We start from the raw sequence: 21,688 nt of genomic DNA, 5'->3' as shown, positions 1-21,688 counted from the left end.
CATTCTAACGAAACAAAATCGTTTACACCTTGAATTTGTAGGAAATTAATACACATCTGAGCTTACGGAGATTAATGTGAGATCGCAGCTGCGTATTTTAAACGTCAGATATCGCTATTCTAGACTACAGCTACATGAGTGGCAAAAATGTCACCGCCTACTCGCGTGAAATGTTACCCTAACCTCAACCATATATCGTATCAGTATTAAACCCACAGCGTACAATTTAGTGACGCACTGATTAAAAGCACACTCCGGACGGTTTCTTTGCACGCTGAACCCCCCCTGACACCGTTTCGAATATTTAATTGGCGTCGTCGAAGTTGAATAGGCAGTACAATTTCGATTTTCGAATAATTGACGCTAAGTAGACCCAATATACTCAAGGAATCTCTTTATACAGAACGGTACAACCACAAAATATAAGCTAGAATCAACAACACACACGAGGCATTTCTCGTGAAACTTTTCACGGAAATGTTCAGTACTGACTATATCTCTTCAACTGCGCCAGGTTGCACCTTCTTCAACTAAGCTCGATGAAATGAATATTCAGGACGAGCTTTCTCCTTTCGTGCTGAGCGCTTATCAGTTTTCGAAGTAACTTTACCTTATCCTATCATCCTCGCTCTTTTTCTACACTTGACAAAAAATCATTTGGTTCCTATCAACAAACAAGTTGAGCTATAATTTATAATCGATCAAAAATGTAGAAACAAACCATCACACTCGTATTATAGCTGCTATTCCTTGGCATCACATTTTATAGATATATTGGATCAGAAGAAAAAAAAAAACTTGGAACAAACACTTCCGCCATATTTGAAGGAAGAAACTTTAAATGTAACTAACATTCCAACTTATATTATACACGTATGTACGATTACGATTATTATATATTTTTAGGCGGACTGCTCATCGCTAGTTACACTATATTATTAACACTTAAATTTACTTAAGTAAACACTATGAGAGTGTAGTTCTATAATTCTCTCTCTCACTCACAGATACACAAACAAACACATACACGCGCATACTCGTAAATGGAAGATTACTCACGCTTCAAGCCTTATAAATATTAACAAAATCAAAAGAATCAACATGACGATGCCTTTAAAAACCAAGCAAGGACGCTATGCATACAATAAACAGTAAAAGAAGTTAGAAGGGTTAAACAAATTGTTTAGACAATAGTAAACAGTCACACAACCTTTCATAGCCTGAGATAACAAACGAATATCACACTGTATTACTAAACATACTCGCTACTCAGTTGAATATAAAAGCAAACGCCCTACTAGCAATGTCCACGACAAACAAAGCAAACATACGCAAGCGAATCTTGATGTTATTTGTTGAATTACCTATTGTTTAATGGTTGGTTCGTCCCTAAGTCGGGACGAACAAAAAAAAAAAGAACGAAATTTATGTATCGATAGAAGGTATAACAATAACAAACAAAACAAACATTACAATAAAGACTGATGTATATGTCTTAACTACTTACTTACTTATTATTAAAAACAAACTAGTGAAAAGCATCACACTCACACACATACACCGAACCACATTTTATACGGACGCTACCGCTATCAAAGTAACCGTTTAGCAGCGATAGAGAACGAGACAAAAAACGCATTACGGTTAAAAAAATAAATTGCGCGGGGTAACTGAAACCGACAATAACTTTACTAAAAAAAAACTTGTTCAATAATACAGCTAGGAGCGAACAAAAAAGCAACGACGAAGGAAAAAAACAGTTACACTGAAGAAAAAAAAATGGAATAAGGTGACCGAAAGTTACTATTTAAAAATACAAAAAAGTTTAAAATAATACGGTGTGGTTGGTTTAGTAACAAGTTTAGGGTTGTTCGAGTGGGTAATAACTAGTAGATCACGGTAGAGAAATATCCCTGGCGTTTTCGATAGGAAAAGGGACTTTTTGAGTTTCGATTTTACTGTGACTTCATTAGCAATCGAAACATCTGTGCTGTGCGGGACTAAAGCCTGACAGGTTTAGGTTTTTTGAATTAGTGTGCCTATTGCACGAATATATTCGTAACCGACCCACCCGACCCGGCACTCGACCATTAGGGCATTGCAAAAAAAATTGAGAATTGAATTCTCAAAGGTCCCCCCCCCTCTCATATTGTGACAAATGTCAAAGTAAGCTCAGATACCAAATTTCACATCATTTGGACAATTTTAGACCCCCGCCCACTTTGCTTGAAAATTTAATGGTAATATGGGAAAATATGGAGGAAAATATATATCAAATGCTATAACTTTTGAAGTAGCAATCAGAAAAATACAATTTATACCTCTTTTTAAAGTAAATAACCTTAGTATTTGAAGAAAGACATTCATGTTTCTAAACAAATAGGGGAAAGTGGGGTACTGGGTCATTTTGGCCTCAAAATTCCCTATTTTTAATAATATTTCTGCTCCGTGATGCAAATCATACATATTTTGGAGTTTTACTAATGTGAAAAAATCGCATAAATCGAACGGAACCTTTCTAACCTTTGTCCGAATACGGGAATTTGGGGTTATATGGGCTTTGTCATTAATATTAAATTTTATCATTTTCTCGCGCACATATCTCTATTATTCTTCAATAAATTCTCATAAAATGTACCTTGTTAAACGTGAAAAAGCCTTAGGAACACAATAAAAATAGATTCGTTATCGGTAAAATTCAGAAACATCAAATTATCTGATATATAGTCTCGATTTCACATTTTTATCATAAAATTGCACATATTAACTCCATTTAACAATAAAATTCTTATTTAATTTACTACTTTTAGTGTAAAATACGCTTGAGGATCGCATGAGAAAAGTTTCCATCCTGGAAAAATAGGGGAAGTTGAGGTATTAGGACATTTAGCGAAAAAAATGTGATTTGTAGCGTTAATGTCCTAAAATTTGATGTTTCTGAATTTTACCGCTAACGAACTCATTTTTGTTGTATTCATAAGAATTTTCCGAGTTCAATAAGCTACATTTCATGAAAATTGATTGAAGAATAATAGAGATATATGCACGAGAAAATTATAAAATTTAATATTAATGACAAAAGGTCTTATAACTCCAACTTCCCGTATTGGGACAAGGGTCAAAAAGGTTCCGTTCGATTTCTGAGATTTGTTCACATTAGAAAAACTCCAAAATATGTATGTTTGCATCACAAATCAGAAAAATTATGAAAAATAGGGGATTTTGGGGTCAAAATGACCCAGTATCCCACTTTCCCCTATTTTTCTAGATGGAGGAATATCTCCCTTCAAAGACTTATGTCTTTTCCTTTAAAAAGAGGTATAAATTTTAATTTTCTGATAGCTACTTCAAAAATTATAGCATTTAGTATATATTTCCTCTATATTTTCCCATAGTACCAATTTCAAAAATTTCAAGCGAAGTGGGCGGGGGTCTAAAATTGTCCAAATGATCTGAATTTTGGCATCTAAGCTTACTTTGACATTTGTCACAATATGGGAGGGGGGGCCTTTGAGAATTCAAAAAAAAAAAGTTTTTTTTGCAATGCCCTACTCGACCATGACCGAGAATAAAAAAGTCCAGTCAGACACACAGCGCGTGGTCATGATTGACTACAAACAAGTCAACGATATTGCTAGCAGTATTTTTTAACGATTGAGTATCGCGGCTATATTCCTTAGCGCAATGTGGAGATCGACGGTGTGGTAAGCGAAGTTAGTTGAAGTGGGAAGGGCTCATCTGCCTGTACGCCTGTTTGTGCGGCGAAGAATCGATCTTCGGAATGATGCTTCTGCAATTCCACTGTAGAACAGTAATCAAATCTGTAACCTCCTTGGATGGATGAGCCAGCGAAGGAAACGAACACTGCAAGGAGGGTCTATTTGACAGTCAACTGCTCCAAAATTGTTCTCACCATAGAGAGAAAAGTTGTCAAAAGTCTTTAGGGGATCAGAACTGTTGAAAGATGCAAATATCAAGTCCACGATGTCGGCGAATTTCTTTAGTCCAGCACTAAGTTGAGTCTCTGAGTTAGTTAAGACGCCTGGGATTTCTGGTGTCGCTGAAAGTGGTCGGAACGCTATATTGGATTTCAGATTTCCAAGGTGGGAAGCCGTTTCTTTTGATTTTGTTACTGCGCTTCCTCGATCTGTTATATTTGGTGACTCCTTAAAATAAATTGTTTCGCTTTTACCAGGAATCTCAGGTGAGGAAATTTTACTCCTCTTCCCTTAATTTCTAGGAACAAAAAAAGATGTACCCTCTTGGGGACCCTTTAAAGTGACACTACCTGAGCCTGGGTCAAGAGATCAACAGAGTGCTTATAGCGTCCATCAAAATATCGCTTCAGTTGCTCCTCGCGTTATTCGTATGCGGGACACGTAGAAAGCTACAGTACGAACATTTTTCAGTATTCCCGCTGCAAGAATCATCACTATAATTCCCTCCGCACTTGCTAGACCGGGCCCTATTGCTATAATGGGTGGCTGTGTGGCTTAATTACTTGCGTGCGAACAGACAATCAAACCTTCCGAAGAGGACGTAATTAGGCAAAGCAGATCAGATTGGAACCTGTCCTGTGTAACATTCTGACTGCAATTGTGTGCTATCCAAAATCGGTGACTACACCATTTATCTCTACGTTGTGGGCGGGTAGGTAGATATGGTAGGTCGTAACTATCCTGTCTCCAGCAATGCTATTTGTTTCAATTCGAAAGTGAATACCCCCAGCTTATCTAGGCGGAATTTCGGAAACTTAGGTCATAGCCGAATATCGTTTCGTAAGGTTTTTCGAATCTTTTTCTCTGGCCCAGATAAACGATCACAAATGGTCTAAGCGAGTTTAGCAGGTAGGTCTTCAAGTGGGAAATCGAAGTGGTTGATGACGAATTTTCTTCAATTTTCAATTTCATTTTTTGCGGACACCTGCGAGACTGAGGGACGGCCTGTAAACTTCAGGAAACTTGTTGAGTAATCTTGTTGCACTTCAGGAAAGTTTTGCGAGACCTCTACAATCTCCAAGAAAGTTTGGCTATTGGCCGGACAGTTCTGTCAATATTAGCAAAGTTATGTAAATGTTAATGGAAAGATTCCACAAATTGCATGGTTTTTCTGCGAATATGAGGGATGCTCAAAAAACTTCAAGTGAATAGTGCAAGAAGTACCTGAAGTTTTACTGCAACTCAGAACATTTCAGGGAAGTTTCATACACTATATCTATGTTCTGCGACCTAATCTTCAGAAAAGTTATGAATGCTTCCGGAAAGATCGTAAGCTTCTAGAGTCTAGTCTGCAAACCTCAGTGAAGTTAAGTTCAGTTTAGTGCAGGTCAAATTGCATCGAGGTACTATACCAACTATATGAAAATTCTACGAAATTCCTGAAAATTCTGCGATTTCCAGCGGTATTCAGCGAATCTTAGAGAAATTCAGTAATGTTTTGGGGACACGAAAAAAGTTTTGATCTGCCTTATTTATTTCTATATACCATTGAATTCACGTACCTAGTATTACGAGGTGATAATTTTTAATGTAAAAATTAAACTTCTCGATGCCGAAACTAGCATTTTGTAGAACAAACTTCATCCGAGTGCCAGGTCGTGCATATGAGCCTCAGCTTTATCATCATCCATACATACTGGGATCTTGGTTTTCATGTTATTGTATTGGACGTCGTATTGCATGTTCTTCGCAATTAAGTGTTTCCTGTCTGTTTTAAACTTCTACACGATATCGGCACACAGTTTCTCGCGTGGTGCACTTGTATGTGGGTCACAATCGGAAACAACGATGCTGTACCGGTTGTGTGGATCAGTACTAAAGCGCAGTAGGTAAAATTGTTTGCTTGTGTACTGATACTTATAGCGAAGCGATTTTTTGCTTCTGCTCTGTGCGAGATGAGAAGAAAGACCTATCGCTTTATCGGTAGTCATACCAATTTTAGTCTCCCCTACCGATTCATTGACGATCGGAGTAAAACAACCGATATTTTAATACTCCTACTGAAAACCGATGTTGGGCACAACCTGTGTGCAAACCGTGGCAAACAGAAGAGCGTCTTTTTTCGTGTTAGGAGCGGCTCTTAACAGCGTCTGATATGGTGCCTCGTCAGCAGTCTTCCCAAATGAACATCGTACACAATGTTCGCTTTGGTTCTGTGCTCATATTAAACCCACACTTCGTGTACAAACTCGAACACGCTATTTCGTTACAAAAACACGTGCACATGTTCGTGGCACCAGTTTTCTCTTTCTCACTCATCACTTGCGTTGACTCTTTTTGGCTTGTGCGAATCGTGCTCGTGTACGCATCCGTTGTACGTACACGAATGTTTGAACTAGAGTTTGTACATCGTTCGCTTGGGTTTGATGTTCGAGGCGAACCTGTACATCGAGACGAAGCGTGTTTGAGGTTGAACGCGTGCACGAAATTTTGTACACAGGTACAAACTTGTCGATGTTCATGGGAAGTCTACTCGTCAGCTAAATCCATCCCATCACGAGGCTAGGTATCGAAGCTTTGGAAAGGCGACTTGCCGAATAATCAATGTTAATAAAGATACAGAATAGACCAATCGGCAAATTAATTTAATTAATTGAATTACCGTAGTTCTGCTAGATGGCATGACCATCTCGAAAGGTACGCATCGAAGATCCTTACCAGCACAACTCCTGCAGTGCTGCGATATCGAACTTGCGGCTCTTCAATTCGTTAAAAAGCACGTGAAGAAATTGAGAGATAGGCAGTTCGAGCCTCTTCCTTGCTGTAGTTTTTCATCGTTATCGGAGTACAACCTCTCTAATAGGAACTCACTCGCTTAGTCTATTGATAAAAGTTAACTACAAAAAATGCATGACAAATCCTCGTGAAATGCCTCGTTCGTGCATATTTCCGATTGGACGCATGTCTTATATCCGACCTACAACTCGCGATATTTGTGTTGTCATAGTTAATTAGACTGTTGATAACATAGACAAGAAATACGTCTATCGTCCCCTACTGATGATTTCAAAAGGGTTGTATCGCAACACAAAGCTACATATGCTCAATGTAGGTAATCGCACATTTGTACTATCTGGCAGAGTAGAGGTGTTAGAAGTAACTCTCTGCTCCGACAATAATACGCATAATGCGGCACTGTCTCTTATAGAACACAATCTATGATTATTTAAGCATTTCGCTAGATATCTTGACGTATCATAATCCCAAATCTACGATCTGGAAGAAAGAAGAATATGATGTTTCGTACTGTCAGAATTGTAGTGGCTACTGTCGTCCCTTGTCTGATTTATGAAAACGAAGTTGAGGTCATAAAACTGAAAGGCCGCTACAATCTAACATTCGCAAAAGCACGCAAAATTGCAGAAGAGTTCAGTACTAGCAGTTACACTGAGAGCACAGCACAACTAAACACGACCCTCAATAAGCTGAGAGAGCTGGATTTAACAATGAAAAAAAGATAAGCAAATCGTAGAATTTCTGAAAGAGGCCTAACGGAAAGATGACAAAACCGAGCAAATTATGGCATACATCCATGTTATGAATTCTTCGAATTGCAAGCAGCTAGTTGCACAAAAATGCATTTATCAATTTCCATTATATTTATTGGACAAATTTAAGTTAGTTTTTATTATTATTAGTAAATTGATGACGTTCTATAACTCGACATCCTGTTCAAATATACAATCGCTACTTTCATGATCCGGAAAACTGGTTCCATCGACAATTTTCGCGCCAGTTAAAATCAATAACATTCATATTTGTCGAGTTCTCAAAGAATTCTATGTTTGCACCATAATCGGAACCAACTAATTGGCGGCCTGCGCAGCTTGCTTCTTAGCCGCCGTAACACACTTCGCCATTGTCGGCGAAGCTCGCGTAATCGGATCCGTCATAAAGAAGTCCTCCAACGTGTGCTGACGAACGTCGACCTTGCTGCCATCGAAATTCAAAGCTGCGTTACGTAGGAGCTCTTCAGCTGTTTTAAAGAAGTTAGCCTTCTCCAGCTTTCCGTAGCGAACCAGATGCGGAGCTATGTCCTCCATCCGAGAGCGCAGTTCGTCCAAAGTGTCATACGGCAGCGGAGCACCAACAACTTCGGACAAAGCCCGCAAAATTTTCCAGTCCTCACGAGCCAGACCGGGTGGAGTCACTGCAGCTAAGGTCTGCTGAGCGCGTCCTTCCGTATTAACGTAGGTAGCCTGCTTTTCGGTATATGCCGCTCCCGGCAGAATAGCGTGGGCCAACTGAGCACCATCGTCTCCGTGGTGACCCTGATAAATGATGAAGCAATCTTTGGGAAGCTGATCCTTCTTTATAACACCGGCATCAGCTCCCAGGAGGAAAAGAACCTTCGGTTCCGCAGCGATTGCTGAATCTACTCCCGGAGCGTAACCAACGTCTAAAGCGGCTGCTTGAGCCGCATTCGTCTGCAGTACATTCCAAACCTTCCAGTTGGGCTGCGAAAGAAAATATTTCAATCATCTGTCACCATCTCAGTTACGGAATCTTACATCTGCAGGTTGTAGTGAATTGGCGAAAACATGCAGAGCGGTCGCAAAAGCACCACCATCCTTCCGGGCTAACGAGTCAGCACCGACAATAATCAACGGTTTCTTGGCGGCCTTCAATTTCTTTGCGAACGGATGATTTCCGCTGGCAATGTCCCGGACCAAGGAAGCGTCATTTCCAAGATGCTGCAGCAAAGAATAATCTTCAGTTGAGATGATCGTTTAAGACTATCTTAATCAAAATTTACCTCATACTCGTAGGACAGATTCACCTTCGGCCCAATCAGAGCAATATTCTGCTCGTTATGGATGAAACCCTTGCGAAGCCGAGTGTTTAAAAGCGGGGCTTCGTATCTCGGATTAGTTCCCACGAGCAGAACCAGATCGGCCTCTTCGCAAGCGGCAATCGATGAGTTCAGCAGATAACTGGAACGGAAGTCGGTTCCCGACCCATCAATCGGGAATTTCTGCTCGGTACACAATGTTTCTGATCCCAAACGATTCAGGAGATCTTTTAAAGATACCAACGCTTCAGCGTCGGCTAATCCTCCGGCGACAGCAGCTATTTTTCCCTTCGGAGCACCTCGTAAAGCTTGAGCAATGGTAATTAATGCCGATTCCCATTCAACCGCTTCCAACTCTCCACTGGGGTTGCGAAGCATTGGAGCAATCAGACGCTGACGTTTCAAACCATCGCACGCAAAGCGAGACTTATCCGACAGCCACTCCTCGTTGATTTCGTCGTTCTCGCGAGGCAAAATACGTAGTACTTCACCGGTACGGGTACTAACAATAATATTACTACCAACAGCATCCAGCACATCAATGGACTCAACGTTACGGATTTCCCAAGGTCGAGCTACGAAACTGTACGGCTTATTGGTCAACGCTCCGACTGGACACAGATCGATCACGTTTCCGGAAAGCTCCGAAAGGAACAACTTCTCCACATAGGTTCCAATCTGCATATCGTTACCACGTCCCGTGGTACCCAAATCATCAACTCCAGCCACCTCCGAAGCGAACCGAATACAGCGAGTGCAGTGAATACACCGAGTCATAATGGTTTTAACCAGTGGACCGATGTCCTTATCCTCTACCGCTCGCTTTCCGGTATGATCAATATCGGTAAACCGTGACCGATCCGAACCGAAAGCCATTGCCTGATCCTGCAGGTCACACTCTCCGCCCTGATCACAAATCGGACAATCCAACGGATGGTTCATCAGCAGAAATTCCATCACTCCCTCCCGTGCCTTACGGGTCATTTCCGAATTAGTTTTAATGCGCCATCCTTTCATCACCGGCATAGCACAGGCGGCCACCGGTTTCGGAGACTTTTCCACTTCCACCAAACACATCCGACAATTTCCGGCCACGGCCAACCGTTCGTGATAACAGAAACGAGGAATTTCAACGCCCACCAGTGCAGCAGCCTACAAAAATAGTAACGAGTAATAGTCATAGCAATTGCGCTTTAGGAAAATAGTTTTCCCCCTCCTCACCTGCAGTACAGTCGTTCCCGGATCCACCATCACCGGCATGTCGTCAACAAATACTTCGATTTGCTCGGGAGCTTTAGCTGGGGTCGTAGCCGCAGCCCTGATGGCGACGTGCGTTGGGCTACGTGCTCCAACCGCGAGAGCCCTGGTTAACGGCGCTCGAAGCATTCTCGTTCCTTTCGTGGGCTAGGTTCTAGAACGAAAATATTGATCAAAATACGAACTAGTGTCACGACCCACCACTGATGGGAGCAAAATTACATAATTTAAAAAAAATCTTGTGTCGCAGTTCTTGAATTCTGCTTTGTTAGGAGTTATTTTTTCCAGCGAAATATCGTTGGTTATGAAACGATAAAATTAAAAAACTTACCGATGAAGGAGAATTGCTCTAAAACTGGTGAAATTATCGGAAAAAACAGTGGACTTTTTTTCCTCGCACAAGATTTTTGCACCTCTTCCAAACCTTATTCCGTTTGACGTTCTCGACTGGCAACGGTATCGATGAAAGTCGTCGAAAAAAAACTCAATCGTACATAAAAATAGAGGATTTGCCCTGTGTATGTCGATTTTACGTTTATTTCGATTCAAAAATCGATATGCGCATCGCCCGAATCGAATGGTAATGTTACGCTTGAGATTTATATATGCCGTGTTTGGTTAAAGCGAAACTAAATCAGATTCTAATTAGCTATTCTCAGCTGCTGTCAAAATGTATGAACAGCAATTTTTATTTAACACAATTAATTTGTTTCTCTAATAAGGATTTCATAAACATAATTCTATCGTGAAAAAATGCGGTCTGAGAGGTAGAGAGGTTCGACTTACTCTTACATTGTAAAAGGATAAAAAACGTAGCACTAATATGCAGTTATGCAAATGAATTTTTTAGCTCCAAAATGTAGCTGAGGCTTTAAACTAACAATTAGAACCTTTAACCGATAAATTCTTTCACATTTACCTGCCCAAAAAGCGATTTGCTTAGATAGGTCAGAATAGGCGCGCGTTCCCCTATTTTATAGAACAATAATGCCTACTGTCTAGATACAATTTGAAAAATAATTAATCAAATGATAATAACATAAGTAATTAATAATATCAGAACGCTTCGATCTGGATTTATGTTGCATTTAATTTGTTTCGTTCCATGCTACTGTCAAACTATAATTGGAAAAATTTTATTGTGTCATTCATTCTGTACCTGATTTAACAGCGTAACTTCTGGGTCTGAAGGATGTTTTTATAGTTAACCTCATCATTGCAAATGAAGACTGACTGCATGCGATGATTAAACGGTCAATATGGGAACAAGGTGGCGCTATTGTCCGTCCAGGCTCAGACTTCCAGATTGATCGTTCTCCTTGTACGACCACTATCTGCGCATCCTATGTCTGATGTATACTAGGGGGTCACAAGCAAATATGAAACAAATTAAATACTGTAAAACCAGATTAGAAAAAAAAAATACAATTTGCCATCGACCGTATATCTACGCGAAATCTGAATGACATCTGTTGCAGCATAATTTAGCACAAACGGTTCTCAATTTGCATGAAGTTTACTATGAGAAGACAATAAGTTTCCATTAAATTAGTAAACATGTCACCTGGTGCCTCTGAAAAATATGCTGTATGCTACATTCAGTCACGGAGAACAGATTTTTCTGAAGACAGTTCATAGCTGTGACAGCTGATTTTTGAGTTATTGCAAGATTAAACCGTTGTTGATGTAAAAGTTATAAAAATAGTATTATCTGTGGTTATTCGGCGAACTGAACCTTCAATCAAGTGAACGTTGACGTATTTGTTATACTGTTGGTGTGAAGCGGAAATATAGTTCAGATGGTATCACCAGAAAAATATCATCTTAAGTGAGTTGGAAGAGAATCATTTTTTTATTTGTAGTGTGCTATAATATGCGCGGAACAAATCAGAGGGAACACATAAAAACAAGAATGAAACGGGAACATTGCTCGTTATTTTGAAAGCTCAATTGACATTCATAGTATTTTTATAGAGCTTTAAAGGGAACTACTATAGAGTGCCCCGTGAACTGACAATATTTAGTGGGAAATTTGGAAATAAGTTTTAACGTATTTTTCAAGGTTTTCTCAGCAGAGCGGTTGTACATTAATTCAAGTTATAAGGTAGGTGAATGAAGCAAGTCTGGCTTTATTACTACATGTCAACAAGAAAGTATCTCCAGTTATCAAGTATCGTTTTTAACTAATGGCGTTTCCGTTTTTACTTGATTCTGCACCGATGTAGTACAAAAAAGAGATAAACTAATTACATCCAAGTGTAGCAACAACTAAACCGGTGTAGTGCATTGTCAAACACGAAAATGTTATAAAACTTTTTTAAACAATCAACCATCAGGTATTGTTATTGGAATTCCATCGTAAAGCTAATGTTAAAAAATAACTGCCGAAAATACAATGAAATATGTTTCGCAATGCAGCTTATCTATATCTATAGTATATCTGAAGCGGAGACTTTCTCTAATTGTTTTCATTGAAATTAACGATTATTCATAGTAACGATCCCGCTTTACAAGCAACAGAAAAGAACCGAAATCAAGCCCTTCTGATTGGCTGTTATTACGATCGTATCTGAACTATAAGACCGCCTATGTTGGCAGCTGTACAATTGAGTTTATGACTACAGTCGTGATTCGCTGGTTGGGCCACACCCTCTATCCAACTAACGAATTTGATTAGCTAGTTGGACCGAAAATGTATCTGGTCACATCTCTAATTATTGTCAGTTTGATTGTCAAAGTGACTTTGACACGAGATTTTGACATTCAGATGCTTTTTAGTTGGTTTAGTTTTAGTTAGTTTTAGTCCACCTAAAAAGCGGTCCAGTTAAAAAGCGACCAACCAGCGAATTACGACTGTAGCATATCACGATAAAAGTATCAGTCAGTATATTCAGATAAATTCAACTTTCATCAACGATATAGGCACTTAAGCATTTTTTATAGAATCACTTTTGAATCAGAAGTCGTAGTCTCTTGCTCTTTTGGGGGAGCTGTACACTGTACTCGTATCTGTCGAAGTTAGCATATTTCTAGAATACAGAGAAACATGTCTACAAGAAAGTAATCGTTACGTTTAAACATTACTTTTATAATTAATGACAGGTAATTAGAGAAAATATAAAATTAAATTATTGTTCTGTGGGGTATTTTACGTAAGCGTACACGCACACCCTACCGGTGTACTAACCATATGCTTGCTTGAAAAGCAGAAAAATACCGGACGTGGAGGAAATATCAAAAAGGGAGAAGGCATGACATTCACTTGTTTTGCTAGCTCGGTAGAGGTCGGACGTGCGTTGGTGGAGGCAACACGAAAGCACGCGACCAAGGAGGCAGGGTACAGTGAGATAGTCCCTGGTATGGTTTTGCCGTTGTCCCGCCGTAGGGCTCTAAGAAGCTTAGAAACTGGCCGCGCAGGGGCTAGAGGGGTCACCGTAAGAAAAGAAAATCGTAGTAAGAAGAGGGAAGTGCGAAACGGAAAAAGGATGAAACCGAAAAGTGCGACACTAAAAAGTAGTCTGTGACCAAAAGAAGTGCGAAACGGAAAAAGGGGAGACGAGAAAGTGTAACATGTAAGGGAAGATTGTAGCAAGAAAGGGGAAGTGCGAAACGGAGAAACTCGAAGGTACGGCACGAAAGAGAAGATTGTAATGAGAGAAGGGAAGTGCGAAAGGCTAAAAGGTGGAAACGGAGAAGTGCGAATGGAAGAAAAGGAAGGGAGATGACCTTTCTGAACGGTCAAGATTACCACCATTCTCTCAGTGCCCAATATATCAATCTGCGGCATTGGAACCCGTCGTGTTTAGTGATCTGAGTGGAACACGGCAGATCAGAATCGGGGCAGAACTCGTAGAGAGAAACGGCAGGAAGAGAACTGCAAAATTGCCACTGCCACGAGGGCGGTAACCATCTTAAAATCACCGTCATCAGGTTGGTGATCTGCCACATCCCTATGTTCAGATGAAAACAAGTACTGCATCAGTATATAGTCAAAGTGAGTGCACCCCTTTTTACGCCTTCACAACGAACCACTTTGTGTTGGGGACAATTTCAGTCTAGATTTGGGTGAAGTTAAATTTTATTCCACATAATATTGATTGTTTATCTACCTTAAATCACACACAAAATTTAAATCTCCTAATATATATTGCTACCTATCAAATCAACTTTTTACATGGTGGATACAGATCGTATTGTGAGTAGTTCTGAATCAGTTCCAATTCCAGAATTCTAAAATTTGTGCCACCCTACTGTATACTTGGTATACAACTCGTGGTTTCTGCACCCGTGCCATTTTTCATTGTGCTGCCAAGTATTCCTCCCTCAAATGCATCGAGCACTCGAATCGTCTTTAACGACCACGCTTCATGGCCGTTCAGAGCAGCAGAGAGTGTCTGCGAGTTGTATACAGAACATTTTATGTGCGCCTGTAGACTGCTCTATGCTTCACTTCCTATAAACGACCTCTCAAATCCATATATTTTAGAGGTCGTTTGGAAGTACACTGTGTAACTGGCCAGCCTAACGAGCTTCCGAGGTAAGTGCGGGGTGGTTTATACGCCACTCTCAGTTGAGAGACCACCCACCTGGTTTAGAGCTGCCCGGCCTTGTGAGACCCTTCAGGAGAAGGTTCTGGTTTTCCTCAATGTAGGAAGCAAGCAAGCTAGCTGATCACAATCGTCCGAGCCGCGCGTATAATGAACCCGAGAAATATCCGAAATGATCAATACAAACTAGTTCCAAAGCAAAGATTCCGTTCGCGGAAGTTTTTCATCGCTGGCAGAGTCCAATCTGTCCAATTGACCACCCAGAGTTAAATTCGAGAGTGATTCCGGTTGGTATCGGGGTCAACCTCCCCAGCAAAATGCAAAACAAAAAAAGATGAGAAAGAATACCGACCGAATCAACTAGAGCCCAAAAGACTTCACCAAATCACAATTGCTACATCTACCATGCGGGAAACCTCATTTAACACAGAACACCTATTCACAATTTTCATCATCTGGTTTTTCTTGTTCGCGCTAGTCGCATTTTCCCCTCTCAGTTTCCCTATCTTCTAGTGTGGCGACATACAGAGCACATTGTGTGTGCTCTCGGCATGCGTATTGTTTAATACAGTGCGGTGCTATTTACTTTGCAATTTTACTTCGAGCCACGGCTGGCAAAATCTGACGGTAGGGTAAGGCCGTCTAATGTGACCCCATGCGCATGGACAATCACAACATATACCTCACTGTACTCACGACCTAGGTTTTACGTGGACATGATGGCGGGAGACGGCGATTCCTTCTGCTGCTGTTGCTACTGTTGACACCACGTGCGATTACCCTTGATCGAACTGGACTGACGACGATGGTCTACACCGCCGATTCGTGGACGGGGTACTGCCGTCGAAACTTCCGGTCGTCACCGGAAAGTGAAGATTGCTGTCTTCGAACGGTCCTGCCAAAGCGCGATTTGACGGACGCTGTCTTCTTCCGGCCACGTGTACCGCCGGGACCAACCTTGAGCCGAATCGTGGGGTCAAGAGCGGTCGCTAACGAAGAGGTGTGATGTGTCGGACTTTCGACGACTGCCACGAACCTGTGAAGTAAATTGCCGTCGCACGGAGACAAATCAACACGCGCACATTTTGGTGGTAACCATAAATTACGGGTTTACCTTATATTTTTCTAACAGCGCACACACTAGAATCGCCAAGCTACTTATTGCTATACTTTGAAAAGCTTTTCTATAGGGGAGGGAATATTATTAAGAATTTGGTGAAACAATTAAAGTCGAGTCAATTTACCACACTAAACCCATCACGGCGCGAACAAAATTGAACCACTCTTGCCTCTTCCACTGAAACGATCAAAGTGGTTTATTGGGCTCTGGGAATCCTCAGAATAACCGCGATTTGGAGATCTTCGTCAGCGGATCTGACGCAATTTCCACGAAGTGGACAATAGCGACATTTCTGATATCATATTGATCATCCCGAACTTCCCCAGTTTCACGACCGCATCTCATTTCTGCGGACGACTCCTATAATGCACGGCTGCTGCCTGTCCAAACATTAGAGTGAAACAAAACGCTCTCCCATCAGTGCAAATATTCGTAAAATTGACCAAGGGTCGATGGCCTCTTTCGACAGATCGATCCCTTCCCTCAACGGGCGGCATCGCTAGACCAGCAAATTAGTAATGGGCACTTGCGAAGAACTGCGGGCACTCATCAATTCGTATTATAGCAAGTCTCTTGATGAAGTCTTTCTCGCACTACCGAAGCAACTCTATTTTGCGAACATTTCTCGACAAACATATGATTATGGCCTAAAAGCCAACTGACAAAATCCACTTTGAATTGAAATTCCGGACAAACCGTTACTAGCCGAACACAATTCACAGCAATTTATGAAAGAGAAAACTTTTCTCTTTCGTTTACTACCAACATCTGTGATTGTCGTGTAACGGTTTGTCCGGAATTTCCATTCAAAGTGGATTTTGACAGTTGGCTTTTAGGCCGTAATCATATGTTTGTCGAGATTTCTCCATGGTTTAAATTAATGATATGGATACCATGCATAATAAACAATTAAGAAAAATAACAACTTACGCATATGTACTAATATTTACAATGTATATATATATATATATATATATATATATATATATATATATATATATATATATATATATATATATATATATATATATATATATATATATATATATATATATATATATATATATATATATATATATATATATATATATATATATATATATATATATATATATATATATATATATATATATATACACTGAAAAAAATCCAAACGTTAATTCTATTTGCCTCAAACCGCTTAAAATTCATATGAAGAAGAAATGCTATTGTTATCACGCGCACACATACCTTCTATGTGTCAACTGTATAAACTATGTATGCACACAAATAAGTTATATGTGCATATTATTATAGAATGGGGTTTTATGTGCCTAATAGTTACGAAATGTGTATGTAAGATTAATATTTCTTGTAAATACACACATTAGGTTTATGTGCCAGCAAATAGTGCCTATATGCCTCCGTTAATTGCAAAAATCTATGTGTAAATTCAATAGGCATAACGTTTACTTTTTTTTGAGTGTATATATATATACATACATATATATATATATATATATATATATATATATATATATATATACATTTAATTATTTACAATTAAGGTACTCGTTACAACTGGCGGATGATTTTTGTTTCATTTTTGATTGTCATTCTCTCCTTGCATACGCTCTGGTTGCACCTGGTTTCTTTTTTTTCTGTTTATTTTACCTTTCGACACACATGGCATTCTATAATTTGTTTTAACGTTTTTTCGTATCCGCGAGACCTGTCCCAATTTGTGAGTTGTTCTCTTTTGCGATTCGACGTCGCCCCCTTCGCATTCTTACGATTCAATTCACCGTTTCGACCGCATCGTCCGACACCGTTTAGATCGCATTAGAAACGAAAACAAACTGGAACCGATCTAAATGCTACTCCGCAGAAATTCTCGATGGAATGCGAAGCGGAAAACCTGTCAACACATAGCACCATTCGTCGTGCAACGTGTCTGCCTTCGGCTTCGCCGTTCCATCGCCGCGGTATCGTTTGAGTTAGTTTTGTTCGGATCAGTTTAGTTAAACTTAAAAGTGATGCCGAATTAACGTAGCAATAAGCAATAAGGTGAAACCGAAGTGCGGCGTTTGCTTGGAAACATGCAGAAAAATGAGCAACTCGAAAAACAACAGTTACGAACAACGGTGCATCAAGTGGCTTGAGCGGTTGGACCGTGCCGCCGGAATCAAAGCGGTGCTGCAGATATGTCAGGTAAGGGCATTTCGTATAGTTAATTCAATGGGCATGATTATGTAACGGAATGTTTTGTAGGATATATTCAATCAGTCCGATCGGAACCGGGCGACGGAAGAGGATGCCGTGGAGATTGTTCCCGGGTCACCGGAATGGGGAACAAGACTGTTTCTGAACAACGAGCTGCTGGTTCGACTAAAACTGCTTTCGGAGAGCCCGAGGAGTACTTTCGCGCAGCGAAAGATCATTTCAAAATCGCTGTTCAAAATTTACGTTCAAAATTATCGTTACTGTCGGATGGTTTTTCCGGTAGGCGGTGTGCTGTCCGGTGGAATTGCAGTAGCCGATGAAGCTGTAGCCATTTACGGGATGGTCTATTCGGGATTTTTTGCGCTGCATGGCCGGGAAGATTTGACGGGAGTGGTGAAAAAGAATTTTGACCTGTTTCAGGCTATGGGATGCTACAGCAGACACTTTATCACGGTGGGAGAAAACATACTGACCCTGCAGAGGATGGATCAGCATGATAGGGTGTTTGCCGAGAGGCAGGAAAAGGTCTGGCACGTTGTACTACTTAATTTGGAGTCCCCGTATCGGGGCGTTAGGGATTGTATGTTAAATATTCTCAAGCAATTAATCTGCGATCACAAGTTTGTGCGATCGGTCGTTTTGCCGGCGATACTGCACTGGAGTTGGCTCAATAGAAATAAGTTTCACGTCCTGTTGGCATTGTTGGGGAAGTATCAACTTAAAAAGCTAGAGGAACTTGCAGGCGAGCGAATTGATGTCTATGCAGCACTGGAACTTTCCCTGCATTACAAACATCTGTTCTCGGGAAGTCAAGGAATCGCAAGGATTTTGCACAAACAGCAGGAAGACGAAATATACGAGTTGGAAGTAAGGATTCTGCAGGAAGGAAGTATTGATTTGGTTCGTAGTATGATTAAACAATGGTTTTCAAATTTGACGCCAGGGGATTTTAGAAAACTGTTCCAAATGATGAATCTGGATCAGCTGAGGGTGGGCGAAAATCGGAAATTGATGCCAAACTACCTGAAGCAGGATAATTTCGTCAAATTCTTCCAGTATATGAATTTGTTTCGACGGGAGTTCCAGTCCTGTAAGGATTTAAACATTCTGCTTGTTCTGATGCTTCAAATCACCACCGAAATTGATCTTGATTACGCTTCAACGTGTCTCCTGGTGGAGACGCTAGTTCATCACATCACGACTCCCAACGAGCATATCCATCCTTCCACCAGCGTATTCTACATCTTCAAGCTGAAGGAATACGTCCTGCATCACATCGGGGTGCCGTCGATGAACGTCTGTAACACCTTCGTAGTTCAGTGCACAAAATTGCTCAATTACATTGCCTCGCTGTCGCTGGAACGATACGAACCCAACGAGGATGCCTATGGGATCGTTTCGGAGCTGATGGGATCCACCGTGTTTCATCAGCATCTGCAGAAACAGTCCGCCCATAACTATCACGCCGTACTGACAAGTTTGCGGATGTTTCAAGCATTCGCCTCACTGTTTCTGGAGTTCACTGCCAAATCTCCCTACCGGCTGCAGGAGAAAACAGCCAACACATCCGACACCTGCAGCTATTTACTGCCAATGGAGGCGGATACCTTCTATGATATGATCTACACCGTGGAACATTTGCTGACGTCTGATTTTGAGGACGTACGGTCGATCGCGCTAAAGCTGCTGTACAATCGAAGCTCCGCCTACCATTACGGACCGGCGCTGCAAGCGAAACTGTCCTTGATTTATTCCTACCGGTAAGCAATCGTTTCATTTTATAAATAAATGCCACTCTAATTCCGTCATTCATCCACAGCACCCGGTCCGCCATTCTGGAAGCGATGAGCACTTTTTTCGACGAATCCCACACGGCTCTGTTGACTACGCTACGCGATCACGACCGGGATCTGTTTGCGATGATGAAAAATGACTACCAACTGTACCAGCAGATCGATGGTATTACGGAGGCTTTCTTCGGTTACGAAGAGTCCCGATCGCTCCAGGTGCTGGAAGGAATTCGGGCCTTCCCACGGATGTTGCTGCTGGTGAATCGTGTGGTAGAGTTCGTTCTGCGATCGTTCAACTGCGCCAAAACGGACGATCAGCGTCGGGACATGATCGGGTCTAGTTTTGAGATTATGGACAACAGTTTGCAGCTTTTGTTAGATCGATCGTCCCAGCGGTCAACGAATCTGGCGGCGGATAAGAAGATGATGTTGAAAATGCTTTGGAAAGCGCTACGATCGTCCGCTTGTTTCGTGGAAAATTTCGCCATTTGGGTGTTGGATAACTATCAGACTCGGTTGGACGTGGTTCCGCAGTTGTCGATTTGTTTGCGAGTTTTTGTATTGATTTCGTTGAATTGCTGTCATCGGGGGGCGATCGAAGCGACGGGAGTTCATTTCGGTAGGTTGATTAGAAAGATCGCCAGTTTGAAGGGGCGATTGGTTGTGCGGAACGACCATCGAAACCGTCAGGCCCGGTTGATAGTTGATTTGAGTGAGAGGATGTTCCGGGCATTGATAAGACTCAACCTGCAGGATGAAGATGTTCGACGGTGTAGAGGCTATCTTTGGTTAATCCACAACTTCATCAAAAACGATTCCTACTGCAACGATGAACGATCGTACCTCAAAATCTATCTCAACGAACAGCGGTTAGCGCTGAACAATGGACAGCATCAGGGGGCTGAATCGCTAACGAAAATCTCCGTTATGCAGTTGCACCAATTGAATCTACTCGTACGAGAAGCTTCCATGAACGAAACCGTGTTGGAATACATCGATGATCTGATGATCATTGCACTGGAAAGGTTCAAATCGACAGACTGGCCAACACGAAATGCCGCTTTGCAGTTGTACTCATCGATTGTCACTAAACTGGTCGGACAGAGACAGCAATGTTCGGATCCAAAATGTGACTGGCTTCCGGTTTATGTATCATTAAACGAACTTATTTACAAACTGGTCAAATCCAACAAGTATATCTTGAAAGAACTTCGAAGTGGCGATCAGACGGCAACACCGTTCCTGATTCTGGTTCTGGAGTTTCTCTCGAAGGTAGAATACCGTGCTTACAACGTTCCCGGACAGAAATCGATCGTGGCCGACTATCGAGCGTTTATGTGGCGCTACCTGAGCCACGAGAACGATCAAATCCGACGGTTAGCTGCTACATGCTTTGCTCAATTACACGATCCTCATGAGGAAACTGGAAAGCTGATGGAGAACTTAATCATATGTTTTTATACTGCCCGGGGGAACGAAAACTTCCGGCATGGTTTACTACAGGTGGTTCACTTCATGGTTAGGAAACACGTGACCAACGCTCGCTACATGGGTGAAGGTTTCCTGAAAGAGGAATATCTAGCACGCGTGAGACACCTGCTGGTACGGTACCGGCGGCTGGATGATGGAAAAGTGGCCAGCTATCGGTTGCGATGTCATCTGCTTGATTTGTTGCTCTATCTGGGTTTCGATAAAATGGAACCGATTGTGGTGGAGCAGGTGTTCAGCAAGCTGGCACCGAACAGTTTTGGGTTGAATGTGTTTTTGATGCGAACCAATGCGCTGTACAATAAAAGTGCACAAAACGAGGCTGGTAACTGGCCAATGGAGTACGAAGTCGTGATCGAGGGGGTGGGAAAGGATGATGAGGTGGAGGAAGATTAGGTTGATGGCTAGAGCAACGGACGACTTTTCGCAGTAAAACCTAATCGACAAGAGAGGCAGAGCAGTTTTTTATTAGTCCTAATCCGAAATCCTTGATC

The 21,688-nt window shown here is 41.3% G+C and overlaps 2 protein-coding genes across 2 annotated transcripts; one reads left to right on the top strand and one right to left on the bottom strand.

Annotated features, from left to right (window-relative positions):
- Window positions 1–7,578: 7,578 nt before the first annotated feature.
- On the bottom strand, window positions 7,579–10,535 carry LOC131689907 (NADH-ubiquinone oxidoreductase 75 kDa subunit, mitochondrial). The gene is made up of 5 exons (XM_058975296.1): window positions 10,379–10,535; window positions 10,012–10,201; window positions 8,755–9,942; window positions 8,510–8,692; window positions 7,579–8,455 (listed from the first exon to the last, which is right to left on the bottom strand). Exons 2-5 carry the CDS (start codon window positions 10,174–10,176, stop codon window positions 7,805–7,807), a joined length of 2,187 nt encoding a protein of 728 aa, XP_058831279.1. The 5' UTR covers window positions 10,177–10,201; window positions 10,379–10,535; the 3' UTR covers window positions 7,579–7,804.
- A 7,057-nt stretch (window positions 10,536–17,592) lies between these two features.
- Window positions 17,593–21,641, top strand: LOC131689901 (uncharacterized). Its single transcript, XM_058975284.1, has 3 exons — window positions 17,593–17,904; window positions 17,965–19,676; window positions 19,736–21,641. The coding sequence occupies exons 1-3, from the start codon at window positions 17,803–17,805 to the stop codon at window positions 21,588–21,590; spliced, it is 3,669 nt and encodes a 1,222-aa protein (XP_058831267.1). The 5' UTR covers window positions 17,593–17,802; the 3' UTR covers window positions 21,591–21,641.
- Window positions 21,642–21,688: the final 47 nt, after the last annotated feature.

The sequence above is a fragment of the Topomyia yanbarensis genome, chromosome 1, assembly GCF_030247195.1.
Source record: "Topomyia yanbarensis strain Yona2022 chromosome 1, ASM3024719v1, whole genome shotgun sequence".
NCBI lineage: Eukaryota > Metazoa > Arthropoda > Insecta > Diptera > Culicidae > Topomyia > Topomyia yanbarensis.
Note: the sequence above shows the minus strand (reverse complement) of the source record. Positions and strands in the feature narration are given on the sequence as shown.

Bases quoted from the DNA above. Each gene is read 5' to 3' on its own strand.
- LOC131689901 (XM_058975284.1), top strand. From the start codon at position 17,803: ATGAGCAACTCGAAAAACAACAGTTACGAACAACGGTGCATCAAGTGG. The intron at 17,905-17,964 runs GTAAGGGCATTT...AATGTTTTGTAG, and splicing joins CGGTGCTGCAGATATGTCAG to GATATATTCAATCAGTCCGA. The intron at 19,677-19,735 runs GTAAGCAATCGT...ATTCATCCACAG, and splicing joins TCCTTGATTTATTCCTACCG to CACCCGGTCCGCCATTCTGG.
- LOC131689907 (XM_058975296.1), bottom strand. From the start codon at position 10,176: ATGCTTCGAGCGCCGTTAACCAGGGCTCTCGCGGTTGGAGCACGTAGC. The intron at 9,943-10,011 runs GTGAGGAGGGGG...CTATTTTTGTAG, and splicing joins CGGGAACGACTGTACTGCAG to GCTGCTGCACTGGTGGGCGT. The intron at 8,693-8,754 runs GTAAATTTTGAT...TCTTTGCTGCAG, and splicing joins ATCTGTCCTACGAGTATGAG to CATCTTGGAAATGACGCTTC.